The sequence below is a fragment of the Amblyraja radiata genome, chromosome 7, assembly GCF_010909765.2.
Source record: "Amblyraja radiata isolate CabotCenter1 chromosome 7, sAmbRad1.1.pri, whole genome shotgun sequence".
Lineage (NCBI taxonomy): Eukaryota > Metazoa > Chordata > Chondrichthyes > Rajiformes > Rajidae > Amblyraja > Amblyraja radiata.
This window is the reverse complement of record NC_045962.1, coordinates 83,490,800-83,505,241: the sequence shown is the minus strand read 5'-3', so window position 1 is coordinate 83,505,241 and position 14,442 is coordinate 83,490,800. Positions and strand designations below refer to the sequence as shown.

Sequence of the window (14,442 nt, the reverse complement as noted above, 5' to 3'; positions counted from 1 at the left end):
CGGGAGATCAGGTTGGTTATTGCGAACTTAAAATAATGTTTAAATACATTAGTCAGATCTCACTTCAACCTCCAGCGATCCCCAGAGAAAACAATCCAAGTCTGTACAACTCACTCTCCCTGTAACTAATACCCACTAATCCAGGCATCATTCTGGTAAAAGCCTCCTCTGCATCCTTTCCAAAGCCCCCATATCCTTCCTGTAATGGGGACGACCGGAACTGCATGCAATATTCCAAACACAGCCCAACCAAAGACCTGTAAAGCTGCAATATGACGTCCTGATCAATCCCATACAATCAATGCCATGACTAATTAAAGCAAGCATACCATGCCTTAAAACCACATGCTCGCCAGTTTGAGATCTCTATGCCCAGGAGACATGTTTCTTAGTGCTTGCTCAGTCTATATGGCCCTCATTATTTTGTATATCTCCATCTGATCTTCCCCCCTAAGTCTCCTTCACAGTAAAGGGACACCTTGCCCATCTAGTCCCCTTTCCCGTTTTGGTCCCCTAATTTGAGGAAAGACATTCTTGCTATTGAGGGAGTGCAGCGTAGGTTTACAAGGTTAATTCCCGGGATGGCGGGACTGTCATATGCTGAGAGAATGGAGCGGCTGGGCTTGTACACTCTGGAGTTTAGAAGGATGAGAGGGGTTCTTATTGAAACATATAAGTTTATTAAGGGTTTGGACACGCTAGAGGTAGGAAACATGTTCCCGATGTTGGGGGAGTCCAGAACCAGGGGCCACAGTTTAAGAATAAGGGGTAAGCCATTTAGAACGGAGATGAGGAAACTCTTTTTCTCACAGAGAGTTGTGAGACTGTGGAATTATCTGCCTCAGAGGCCGGATCTCTGGATATTTTCAAGAGAGCCAGATAAGGCTCCTAAAGATAGGAGATATGGGGAGAAGGCAGGAACGGGGTACTGATTGGGGAAGATCAGCCATGATCACATTAAATGGCGGTGCTGGCTCGAAGGGCCGAATGGCCTACTCCTGCACCTATTGTCTATTGAAACTCTCCATCCCACACACCAACCTGGTGAATCTCCTCAGCCAACCGCTAAGGCTCTCAACAAGGCGCTGGTCAGGCCACACTTGGAGTACTGTGAGTAAATTTGGGCCCCATATCTGAGGAAGGATGGTGCTGGCTCTGGAGAGGGTCCAGAGAAGGTTTACAAGGAATGATCCCAGGAATGAGTAGGTTAACCTATGATGAGCTCTTTGGGCTAACAGAATCAAGGGATTATGGGGAGAAAGCAGCAAGGCATAGATAGTACTCTTGTACGGCTTGTACTCGCTAGAAATTAGAAGATTGAGGGGGGATCTTATAGAAACTTACAAAATTCTTAAGGGGTTGGACAGGCTAGATGCAGGAAGATTGTTCCCGATGTTGGGGAAGTCCAGAACATGGGGACACAGATTAAGGATAAGGGGGAAATCTTTTAGGACCGAGATGAGAAAAACATTTTTCACACAGAGAGTGGTGAATCTGTGGAATTCTCTGCCACAGAGGGTAGTTGAGGCCAGTTCATTGGCTATATTTAAGAGGGAGTTAGATGTGGCCCTTGTGGCTAAAGGGAATAGGGGGTATGGAGAGAAGGCAGGTACAGGATACTGAGTTGGATGACCAGCCATGATCATATTGAATGGCGGTGCAGGCTCGAAGGGCCGAATGGCCTACTCCTGCACCTATTTTCTATGTTTCTATAGATAAGGGGTATTGATGTTGGAGGATCAGCCATGATCATATTGAATGGCGTTGGTGGCTCGAAGGGTCGAATGACCTACTCCTGCACCTATTTCCTATGTTTCTATGAGTATTTGGTAGCACTGGGCCTCTACTCACTGGAGTTTAGAAGGTTGATGGGGGACCTCATTGAAACTTACAGAATAATGAAAGTGAATGTGGAAAGGATGTTTCCACTGGTGGGAGAGTCTAGGACCAGTAGTCACAGCCTCAGAATTAAAGGGCGCTCTTTTAATAAGGAGGTGAGGAGGAACCTCTTTAGTCAGAGGGTAGTTAATCTGTGGAACTCATTGCCACAGAGGGCTGTGGAGGCCAAGTCAGTGAATATTTTTAAGACAGAGGTAAACAGGTTCTTGATCAGAATGGGTGTCAAGGGTTATGGGGAGAAGGCAGGAAAATTGGGTTAGGAGGCAGTGATCAGCCATGAGTGAATGGCCGAATAGACTCGATGGGCCGAATTCTACTCCTATCATTTGTGAACTTGTGAACACTCCATCGCAACACATCCATGACAAGCCGCAGTGTACTACGGGTGCTGTCTGTACGGAGTGTGTACGTTCTCCCTGTGACCTGCGTGGGTTTTCTCCGGGTGCTCCAGTTTCCTCCCACACTCCAAGGACGTGCAGGCTTGTTGGTTAATTGGCTTAGGTAAAAATTGTAAATTGTCCCCAGTGTGTGTAGGATAGCGTTAGTGTACGGGGTTATCGCTGGTCAGCGTGGGCCCGGTGGACCAAAGGGTCTGTTTCTGTAAGTCTAAAGACATTTAAACCAGGTCCTCAAGTTGGTGATTCCCCTACTCTTCGTAGAAGACTCTGTGCACTCACTCTATCTTTCCCCCTCGTGATTTTATACACATTTGATGACCATTCTAACACTTGTACAGGACAAAATACAAGGTTCCAAAAATGATGGTAGGGTGGTGAGATCAGCTGTTTATCTCCCTCTCTCCCCTCTATATCTATCTCTCTGTATATCTGTCTCTCTCTCCCTCTCTATCTATCTATCTCTTCCTGTCTCTCTCACTCTCCGTCTGTCTCTCCCCCTCTCTCTCTCTCTCTCTCTCGCCTCAACTAGTAGGCGATGCATTGCCCTTCATGGAGTAATCCTGAAATAGAATGGATTCTGCAAACACAGTGGGAAATGGTTTGGAGCTTTGTATTTTGAAAGGGGTTGAAAGGCAGTGTCTTTGCCAGTGCATAGGACAGGAACCAGCTGTTCACAGCCTCCCAGGCACTCCAGAAGATTGGCTGCCGTCCAGCGTTCAACCTGAACAGATGCGGCACAGCGCTGCAGCGGGTAGTGCTGCTCCCTCACGGCGCCAGAGACCCGTGTTCCATCCCCACCACGGGTGCTGCCTGTACGGAGTTTGGAAAGACACAAAATGCAGGAGTAACTCGGGTTAAGGGCGGCACGGTGGCGAAGCTGCCTTGCAGCGCCGGAGACCCAGGTTCGATCCCAACCTCGGTCGCTGTCTGTGTGGAGCTTGCCCGATGTCCCCGTGATCGCGTGGGTTTCCTCCGGGTGCTCTCGTTTCCTCTCACATTCCAAAGACGTGCAGGTTTGTAGGTTAACTGGCCCTCTGTAAATTGCCCCCTAATGTGTAGGGAGTGGATGAGAAAGTGGGATAAAGTGGGATAACCTGAATGATCCCGGGATGATTGGGTTCATAAGGTCATAAGGAATAGGAGTAGAATTAGGCCATTAGGCCCATCAAGTCTACTTCACCATTCAATCATGGCTGATCTATCTTTCCCTCTCAACCCCATTCTCCTGCCTTCTCCCCATAACCCCTGACACCCGTACTAATCCAGAATCTATCGATTTCTGCCTTAAAAATATCCACTGACATGGCCTCCACAGCCTTCTGTGGCAAATAATTCCACAGATTCACCACCCTCTGACTTATTGAAACGTATAAGATTATTAAAGGATAGGACACGCTGGAGGCAGGAAACATGTTCCCCATGTTGGGGGAGTCCAGAACCAGGGGCAACAGTTTAAGAATAAGGGGTAAACTATTTAGATTGGAGACGAGGAAACACTTTTTCTCACAGAGAGTTGTGAGTCTGTGGAATTCGCTGCCTCAGAGGGCGGTGGAGGCCGGTTCTCTGGATACTTTCAAGAGAAAGCTAGATAGAGCTCTTAAAGATAGTGGATCCGAGTCAGGGGATATGGGGAGAAGGCAGGAACGGGGTACTCATTGGGGATGATCAGCCATGATCACATTGAAGGGCTGAATGGCCTACTGCTGCACCTATTGTCTATTGATTAATCCTATGGGCGATCACAGTGGCGCCGCGGTAGAGTTGCTGCCTTACAGCGAATGCAGCGCCGGAGAGCCGGGTTTGATCCCAACTACGGGTGCTGTCTGTACGGAGTTTGTACGTTCTCCCCGTGACCTGCGTGGGTTTTTTTCCGAGATCTTCGGTTTCCTCCCGCACTCCAAAGACGTACAGCTTTGTAGATTAATCGGCTTGGTATAAATGTAAATTGTCCCTCGTGTGTGTAGGGTCGTGCTAGTGGGCGGAGGGGGTCACTTGTCGGCGCGGACTTGGTGGGCTGAAGGGCCGGTACAGAGAATGTTCACCAGACCGATTCCTGGGATGTCAGGACTTTCATATGAAGAAAGACTGGATAGACTCGGCTTGTACTCGCTAGAATTTAGAAGATTGAGGGGGGAATCTAATAGAAACTTACAAAATTCTTAAGGGGTGGGACAGGCTAGATGCAGGAAGATTGTTCCCGATGTTGGGGAAGTCCAGAACAAGGGGTCACAGTTTAAGGATAAAGGGGAAGTCTTTTAGGACCGAGATGAGAAAATCATTTTTTACACAGAGAGTGGTGAATCTGTGGAATTCTCTGCCACAGAAGGTAGTTCATTGGCTATATTTAAGAGGGAGTTAGATGTGGCCGTTGTGGCTAAAGGGATCAGGGGGTATGGAGAGAAGGCAGGTACAGGATACTGAGTTGGGTGATCAACCATGAGCATATTGAATGGTGGTGCAGGCTCGAAGGGCCGAATGGCCTACTCCTGCACCTATTTTCTATGTTTCTACGTTTCCGCACTGTATCTCTAAACTAAACTAAAGTGAACTCTCAGGCCCCAGCAGCAAGAGTGCGACCCGCTGAGTTTTAACTGTGCTTTAAGATGATTAACTGTGACAGCCTGCACATGCATCTTGGCAGCTCAGCCGCGACGGGCAGCCAGGTTCCAGACAGCCTGGTGTGTGTCACAAGGAAGAGGTCCACCAGACAGCAGGCTGTGAGGAGCCGATTTGTGAAGCCAAAGCTATTTTAAACAGTGTGTAGGAAGGAACTGCAGGATGCTGGGTTTAAACTGAAGATAGACACAAAATGGTGGAGTAAATCAGCGGGACAGGCAGCGACTCTGGAGAGAAGGAACGGGTGACGTTTTGGGTCTGAAGAAGGGTCTCGACCCGAAACGTCATCCATTCCTCCTCTCCACTCGTCACGCTGAGTTACTCCAGCATTTTGTGTCCAACCTCTGCTATTTTAAACAGGTTGGAAACAGCGACGAGCTCCCTGATTGAGAACCGAAGCAGATGGAACTGGGACTCAGTCTAGGTCGGAGATACATAGATACATAAAAAATAGGTGCAGGTGTAGGCCATTCGGCCCTTCGAGCCTGCACCGCCATTCAATATGATCATGGCTGATCATCCAACTCAGTATCCCTTACTTGCCTTCTCTCCATACCCCCTGATCCCTTTAGCCACAAGGGCCACATCTAACTCCCTCTTAAATATAGCCAATGAACTGGCCTCAACTACCCTCTGTGGCAGAGAGTTCCAGAGATTCACCACTCTCTGTGTGAAAAATGTTTTTCTCATCTCGGTCTTAAAGGATTTCCCTCTTATCCTTAAGATCTTCCCTTTCCTGGTGTAACTGCTACCCATTCCCGACACCGGGTCTTTTCCCAGAGTTGCCCGGGCAAGGAAACGGTGGAAAACAAATGGCATTACAAGCTGGAAAGGGTGCAGAGAAGATTTACAAGGATGTTGCCAGGACTAGAGGGTGTGAGCTATGGGGAGAGGTTGAGCAGGCTGGGACTCTATTCCTTGGAGCGCAGGAAGATGAGGGGTGATCTTATAGAGAGGTGTACGAAATCATGAGAGGAATAGATCGGGTAGATGCACAGTCTCTTGACCAGAGTAGGTGAATCGAGGACCGGAGGACTTAGGTTTAAGGTGAAGGGGGAAAGATTTAATAGGAAGCTGAGGTGATTTTTTTATGCAAAGTGTGGTGGGTGTATGGAACGAGCTGCTGGAGGAGGTAGTTAAGGCAGGGACTAAAGGGCCTGACCCACGAGCATGCGACTGCATGCGGCAAGCGCGACCTAACGTGGTCGCTTGAGCCGCACGGCCTCGCGGGGCCGGTCCGACTTCGATCGCCGGAGCCGTATGGAGTTGTGCGGAGCTGGTCCCGACATCGCGCGGGGCTCCGAAAAACTGACAGTGTTCAAAAATTCCGCGCGGCAACGGCCTGCCGGCCCGCAGCCGCCTCAACACCGTACGCACCGCATCGACGGGCATACGCAGCGCCTCGACGCCGGACGCAGCGTCTTGACGCCGTACGTCACGCGCGAACTTCCCGCGGACTTCGCTCGAACTTCACGTCACTCACTCGACCTCCGCGCGGCCCCCGCTTCCGGTTTGGTCACGCTTGTCGCATGCAGTCGCATGATGGTGGGACCGGCCCTATACGGGGATCACTCGACCTTCGCGCGGTCTCCGCGCGGTCTCCGCTTCCGGTTTGGTCGCGCTTGTCGCATGCAGTCGCATGCTGGTGGGACAGGCCCTTAACGCAACGTTTAAGAAATATTTAGACAGATACCTGGATAGGACAGGTTTAGAGGGATATTGGCCAAACGCAGGACTAGTGTAGAGGGGACATGTTGCAGGAACTTGCTATTCGTAGTTTTGCCCTCAATATAGGACCCAAAGTGCTGGAGTAACTTAACGGGTCAGGCAACGTCTCTGGAGGATACAGATACGTGACAATTCATGTCATTAAGTCATACAGCCCTCCAAACATTTGGGGAAGTACATGGAAAGGACAGGTTAGGAGGGGTATGAGCCAAACGCAGGTAGGTGGGACTAGTATAGATGGGACATGTTGGTCGGTGTGAGCAAGTTGGGCCGAAGGGCCTGTTTCCAAGCTGTTTCCACTAAATTATATAAAATGTCACCTATCCATGTCCTCCAGAGATGCTGCCGGACCCGCTGAGTTACTCCAGCACTTTGTGACCTTTTGTGTGAACCAGCATCTGCAGTTCCTTTTTCCTACCTTCAATACAGATTGGGAACACTTGTGAATTGCTATGTTCATAAGTAATAGGTGCAGAATTGAGCCATTCGGCCCATCAAGTCTCCTCCGCCATTCAATCATTGCTGATCTATCTCTCCCTCCTAACCCCATTCTCCTGCCTTCTCCCCATAACCCCTGACACCCGCACTAATCAAGAATCTATCTACCTCTGGCTTAAAAATACCCATTGACTTGGCCTCCACAGCCTTCTGTGGCAATGAATTCCGCAGATTCACCACCTTCTGACTAAAAGTCAGTCTGAAGAAAGGTCTCGACCCGAAACGTCACCTATCCCTTCGCTTCATAGATGCTGCCTCACCTGCTAAGTTTCTCCAGCATTTTTGTCTACCTTCGATTTTTCCAGCATCTGCAGTTCTTTCTTAAACAACCCTCTGAGTAAAGAAATTCCTCCTCACCTCCTTCCTAAAGGAACGTCCTTTAATTCTGAGGCTGTGGCCTCTGGTCCGAAACTCTCCCACTAGTGGAAACATCGTCTCTGTTTTCCACTCTATCCAGGCCTTTCACTATTAGGCCGCCCTGAGACTGTGGGAAGTGTTGTTAAATGCAAGCCTACGCTTTCTAAGATCAGACTTCTCGTGGCTGGATAAACTGACTGACATTAATTGCATGCTTGGACTACGCAGTCCTCATCAAACTCACTGTAAAATACAGGGAGAGTCACTTAAATAGAACATGTAAATAGAACAAATTGTTCTTCTTGGAACTTGTTCAGCTACTCAGATTAGAATTTAACTCGAGGTATGCGAGCGAGACTGGTGAAAGTGCTTTCTGGAATCTTCCATCCTGTTTTATGTGTCGGGATCCACATCATTCCGACTTAACTGTGCAAAAAGTTGTCTAAAAGAAAAGCTCTTCTCAAATTGGACATTAGCAAAGAGGAAATTATTAGGGGGTTGGGGGGGGGGGGGGAAATGATGCAGCAGATGCTGGAATGTGAGACAAAATCAGAAAATTCCGCCAAGCGAGCAGCATTCAGTCACAGAGTCATACAGCACGGTACAACAGGCCATTCGGCCCAACTCATCCATGTCCACCGAGATGTCCCATTTACCTACATTTGGCCCTTGTTCCTCTCAACCTGTCCTATCCGTGTACCAGTCCAAATGTATTTTAAACATTAGAGTCATAGAGTCATAAAGTAGGGAAACAGGCCCTTCGGCCCAACTTGCCCCCACCCGCCAACATGTCCCATCTTCACTAGTCCGACCTGCGTGCATTTCGCCCATATCCCTCCAAACCTGTCCGGTCCATGTGCCTGTCGAATTGATTCTCAAACGTTGCGATAGTCCCTGCCTCGACTACCTCCTCTACCTGCTACTTCCATACACCCACTCACAGCCCTTTGTGTGAACAAGTTCCCCTTCAGATTCCTATTAAATCTTTCCCCCTTCACCGTAAATCTCTATCCTCTGGTTCTCGATACCCCTGTTCTGAGCAAGACACTCTGTGCGTCTACCCGATCAATTCCTCTAATGATTTTATACACCTGTATGAGACGGCATCGCTCTCAGGATCTCAGGACCACACAAGCTTCTCCACCACAACATGGTGACCATCCACGGAGATTATGACCTGGTTTAGGTCACTTAATTACTTACCGAATTTAGTAGAATCCTTGCGATTGAGGCAGTGCAGCGTAGGTTCATGAGATTGATCCCCGGGTGTCAGGGATTTGTGGGGAGAAGGCAGGAGAATGGGGTTGAGAGGAAAAGATAGGCCGAAGATAGGCCATAGACTTGATAGGCCGAATGGCCTTATTTATGAACATGTATTTTATGAACAACCTCTGTCGGCTCAGGATGATCCAGAAGTCATAAAAGGGCTTCTTCTTTAATGGTAGAGCTGCTGCCTTACAGAACATGGGTTCAATCCCGAATTCGGGTGCTGTCTGTGTGGAGTTTGCATGTTCTTCCTGTGCCAGCATGGGTTCCCTCCGGGTGCCCCGGTTTCCTCCCACATCCCAAAGATGTTGCTAGTATATGGGTTACATGGAACTGTTACAACACAGGAACAAAGCCTTTGGCCCACAATGTCCGAACATGATCCCAAGATAAACTCCTCTGCCTGCGCGCGATCCACATCATTCCATTTCTTGTGTACACTTGTGCCAACCTCAAAAGCATCTTAAATGTCACCATCATATCTGCCTCCACTGCCACCCCTGGCAACGTGTTCCAAGCCTCCACCAGCCTGAGCGTTCGTCGGCACCGGGCCTGTACTCGCTGGAGTTTAGAAGAATGAGGGGGGACCTCATTGAAACTTACCGAATAGTGAAAAACTGATAGAGTGGATGTGGAGAGGACGTTACCACTAGTGGGAGAGTCTAGGACTAGAGGTCATAGCCTATGAAGTAAAATTACGTTCTTTTAGGCAGGAGATGAGGAGGAATTTCTTTAGTTGGAGGGTGGTGAATCTGTGGAATTCTTTGCCATAGAATGCTGTTGAGGTAAAAGTCAGTAGATATATTTAAGGCAGAGATAGATAGATTCTTGATTCTTGATACTTAAACTGTGGCCCCTGGTTCTGGACTCCCAACATCGAGAACATGTTTCCTGTGTCTAGCATGTCCAAAGCCTTAATAATCTTATATGTTTCAATAAGATACCCTCTCATCCTTCTAAATTTTTTTTTTTTTTTTTTTTTTAATTACTTTTTTATTTTATTTATTCTTTTTATTAGAAGTACGGTAAGTTACAATAATACACAACACATATGTCTTAATACATTTTTGTACCGCTTCATTTTTTGAGCTTTAAGAAAAAGATAGAAGTAAAGGAAGTAAGGAAAGTGCGCAAGAGTCGTGAAGGTGCAGGAGAGTGTTGAGAAAAGAAAGCCCCTTAGAAAAGAAGTTAGAGAAGGAAGTAAAGAAAGAAAGTAGACCCTAGAAAAGAAGGAAAAAGAATGGAGAAACAATCGCTCTATTATAACATTAAACTCCGCAGAAAGGGGACTACCAACCAAGTCTGTTTTTGTTGTTTTACCCCCCGTTGCCAGATCCTGGTACCATTTATTTATTTATTTATTTATTTATTTTTTAGATTACTATTGCACCTCATGCTTGTAATAGTTCCAAAAACGTAGACCACGTCTTTTGGAATTGGTCTGCTTTGCCTGCTAAGAGGAATCTCATCTCTTCCAGATGTAGTGTTTCAAACATATTTGATATCCACATTTTTATTGTTGGTGTGGGCGCATTTTTCCAGAATTTAAGTATGAGCTTTTTTCCCATTATTAGCCCGTAATTGAGTAAATTCTTCTGAAACACGTTTAGTTCAGGGTTACCTTCCGATATTCCAAAAATGATCCATTCTGGTTTTGGTACCAGTTTTATTTTGATTAATTTTGTAAAGATATCAAATATTTCATACCAGAATTTTTGGATTTTTGTACAAAAAACAAAAGAATGCGCTATGGTAGCTTCTTGACACAGACATTTATCACAGATGGGTGAGACATTAGGGAAGAATTTATTTATTTTAGTTTTTGAATAATATAGTCTATGTAATGTTTTGAATTGGATGAGAGTATGTCGTACGTTGATCGAACATTTATGCACCTGTAGTAAGTGATTATCCCAGCTCTCTTGAAATTTTCATAGCTAATTCTTGTTCCCAGTCTCTTCTAATTCCATCAGTTGTGGGTATTTCTATGTTTAAGATGATGTTATATAGGTACGATATTAGATTAGCTGATTCTGCCTTTGTCTTCATTGCTTCATCCAGTAAGTCGGTAGGCATATTATGATAGTCTTTTGTATATTTTTTCAGATAATCACTTCTAAATTTCAGAGTGTACAAGCCCAGCCGCTCCATTCTCTCAGCATGACAGTCCCGCCATCCCGGGAATTAACCTCGTAGGCATACCTTGAACCCCCACTTTTTCTCCCCCCCCCCCCCTCCCCTCCCTTATCATGTCTCTCTACACTGTAAATGGCTCAATTGTAGTTGACTCCGCTGACTGGTTAACAAAAGCAACAAAAGCTTTTCACTACCTCAGTTTCCACCATCCGGCTTCACAATTCTTCAACCCTGTTTCACACCTGTTTTTATCTCTGGACTTTGTTCCAACCATCTGGCCATTCTGCACCCTCCCATTGCCTGTCTACCCTTGCTTTCCCCCTATCTCCCTCCCTCCCCCATCCCAGTTCTCCGACTAGTTTCACTGTCCTCCTGATTACATTTTACTGATTGTATGCCTCGTTGTCACCTTTCCCTCCGCTAACAATGGTCCATTCTACATTGTCCTTGACCATTGTCCCCTTTGATCTATGTTTTCACACCTTACTCTTCCATATGTCCCTCTCCCCTGAGTCTCTGTCTGGTCCAGAAGGGTCCTGACCCGAAACGTCACCTACTCACTCTTCTCCGGAGATGCTGCCTGACCAGCTGAGTTCTCCAGCACTTTGTGTCATTTTGATCCATTTTGACACTGTTGGAGGCTCAAGGAACTGCAGGTGCTAGTTTACAAAGAAAGACACAAAGTGCTGGAGTAACTCACTGGGTCAGGCAGCATCTCTGGAGAACATGAATAGGTGACGTTTCGGGTTGGGTCAATCTGAAGAAAGGTGGATTGATTTCTCTGGAGCGTTGGAGGCTGAGGGGAGTCTTGATAGAAATATATATATGATGAGAGGCATAGATAGGGTAGACAGTCAGAAGAAATCTTGTCCCAGGCAGTCACGGTGGCGCAGCAGTAGCGTTGCTGCCTTCCAGCGAACGCAGCGCCGGAGACCCGGGTTCGATCCCGATTGTGTCTGTCTGGAGTTTGTACGTTCTCCCCGTGACCTGCGTGGGTTTTCTCCGAGATCTGCGGTTTCCTCCCACACTCCAAAGGCGTACAGGTTTGTAGGTTAATTGGCTTGGTAAATGTCAAAATTGTCCCTAGTGGGTATAGGATAGTGTTAATGTGCGGGAAACGCTGGTCGGCGCGGACCCGGTTTGGCCGAAGGGCCTGTTTCCGCGCTGTATCTCTAAACTAAACTAAACTGAATATCAAAGACATGAGGGCATAACGTTAAGATGAGAGAGGCACAGGTGATGCTCAGGGCAAATATTTTTACACAGCGGGTGGTGGGTGTCTGGAACGTGCTGCCAGGGCTAGTGGTGGAGGCAGATACAATAGTAGCGTTTAAGAGGCTTTTAGATCGGCCCATAGGTAGGCAAGGAATGGATAATCTTTCCGCTGACTGGATAGCACACAGGAAAGAAGCTTTTCACTGTACCTCGATCCTGACTTAACATCTACCTCATTGTAGACCCTTGAGCCATGTTTAATCAGACTTTACTGGACTTTGTCTTGCATTAAAAGCTATACCTTTTATCCTGTATATGTACACTGCGGACAGCTCGATTGTAATCATGTACAGTCTTGTCTTTGACAGCATGGCATGCTGTGTGGGCCACTCCATGCAGACAAGCACCCGGAGTCAGGATCGAACCCGCGGGTCCCTGGCGCTGTGAGGCAGCAACTCTACCGCTGCGCCACCATGCCGCGCCTATCGTTTAGTCCAGGATTCAGGGGTTACGGGGAGAATGGTGTTCGAGAGGGAAAGATAGATCAGTCAGGAATGAATGGCGGAGCAGACCTGATGGACCCGAAAGGCCTAATTCTGCTCATGTGCATGGATGGTTGTCGAATATTCCCCCTCACATCTCTCTGCCTGTCTTTTGCAGCATCCTCTTTGCAGACATTGAAGGATTCACCAGCCTGGCCTCCCAGTGCATGGCTCAAGAACTGGTCATGACTCTCAACGAACTGTTCGCCAGATTCGACAAGCTTGCAGCAGTAAGTAATTGCTCCCCCGGACTGCGCTGCTCCCATTTTATCCTTTCCAGCTGTCGTCTGGCCTATCGTTACTACCCGAGCCTTAAAAGGAAAACTATTCTCCAGCAAGCAGATTTCTGCACCGCACATGCATCTCACTGACATATTTGACTTGGAGTGATAGAGTTATTCGGCTGGGAAACAGGCCCTTCAGCCCATCATGTCCATGCCGACTCAGATGCCCCATCTACACTAGTGCCATCTGCCTTCCTTTGGCCCATGTCCCTCTACACCTTTCCTGTCCATCTGCCCGGCCAACTATCTTTTAAATATTATTGCTCCTGCCTCAACTATCTCCTCTGGCAGCTCGTTCCACATCCCCTCTGTTTAGCACTGCAAGGAGAGCATCTCTACCATGCTTCTGGATTTAAGTTGATCTTCCGGCGAGTCGGTTTGTCAAGGAAGACTCTCTCTAACTTCTACAGGTGCACAGTAGAGAGCATGCTGACCGGTTGCATCATGGCTTGGTTTGTAAACTTGAGCGCCCTGGAGCGGAAAAGACTACAAAAAGTAGTAAACACTGCCCAGTCCATCATCGGCTCTGACCTCCCTTCCATCGAGAGGATCTATCACAGTCGCTGCCTCAAAAAGGCTGGCAGCATCATCAAGGACCCACACCATCCGGGCCACACACTCATATCCCCACTACCTTCAGGTAGAAGGTACAGGAGCCTGAAGACTGCAACGACCAGGTTCAGGAATAGCTACTTCCCCACAGCCATCAGGCTATTAAACCAGGCTCGGACAAAACTCTGAACATTAATAGCCCATAATCTGTTTATTTGCACTTTATTAGTTTATTTATTCATGTGTGTATATATTTATATAATGGTATATGGACACACTGATCTGTTCTGTATTCATGCCTACTATGTTCTGGTGTGCTGAAGCAAAGCAAGAATTTCATTGTCCTATCAGGGACACATGACAATAAACTCTCTTGAACTCTTGCACTTGAACTTGAGTTATCAGGCATTGTTTTGGTAAGAATCTGAATCCGACCCAAAACGCCATCAATCCTCTTTCTCCAGCAGTGCTGCCCGACCCGTTGAGTTACTCCAGCACTTTGTGTCCATCATTCTGGTAAACCACTGCACCCTCTCCAAAGCCTCCACATCATTTCTGCAATAGGGCGACCAGAAATGCTCACAAAACCCTGCTCCTAAGTGATTGGAGCAGAATTGGGCCATTCGGCCCATCAAGTCTACTCTGCCATTCCATCACGGCTGATCTATCTCTCCCTCCTAACCCCATTTTCCTGCCTTCTCCCCATAACCCCTGACACCTGTACTAATCAAATCTATCCATCTCTGCCTAATAAATATCCACTGACTTGGCCTCCACAACCTTCTGCGGCAATGAATTCCACAGATTCTGACTAAAGAAATTCCCCCTCACCTTCTTTCTGAAGGTACGTTGTGTATTCTGAGGCTGTGGCCTCTGGTCCTAGGCTCTCCCACTCGTGGAAACATCCTCTCCACATCCACTCAATCCAGGCCTTTCACTAAGGCCTCACTC

General features: G+C 47.4%; 1 protein-coding gene across 3 annotated transcripts in view; it reads left to right on the top strand.

Moving 5' to 3' along the window:
• The window catches only part of adcy5 (adenylate cyclase 5), a 266,316-nt gene that overhangs the window by 168,261 nt on the left and 83,613 nt on the right, over nucleotides 1-14,442 (top strand). For all 3 annotated transcript variants that reach the window (XM_033024874.1, XM_033024873.1, XM_033024872.1), the window contains exon 4: nucleotides 12,774-12,885. In XM_033024874.1, the coding sequence (XP_032880765.1) occupies nucleotides 12,774-12,885 (112 nt within the window). The remainder of the gene's footprint in view (nucleotides 1-12,773; nucleotides 12,886-14,442) is intronic.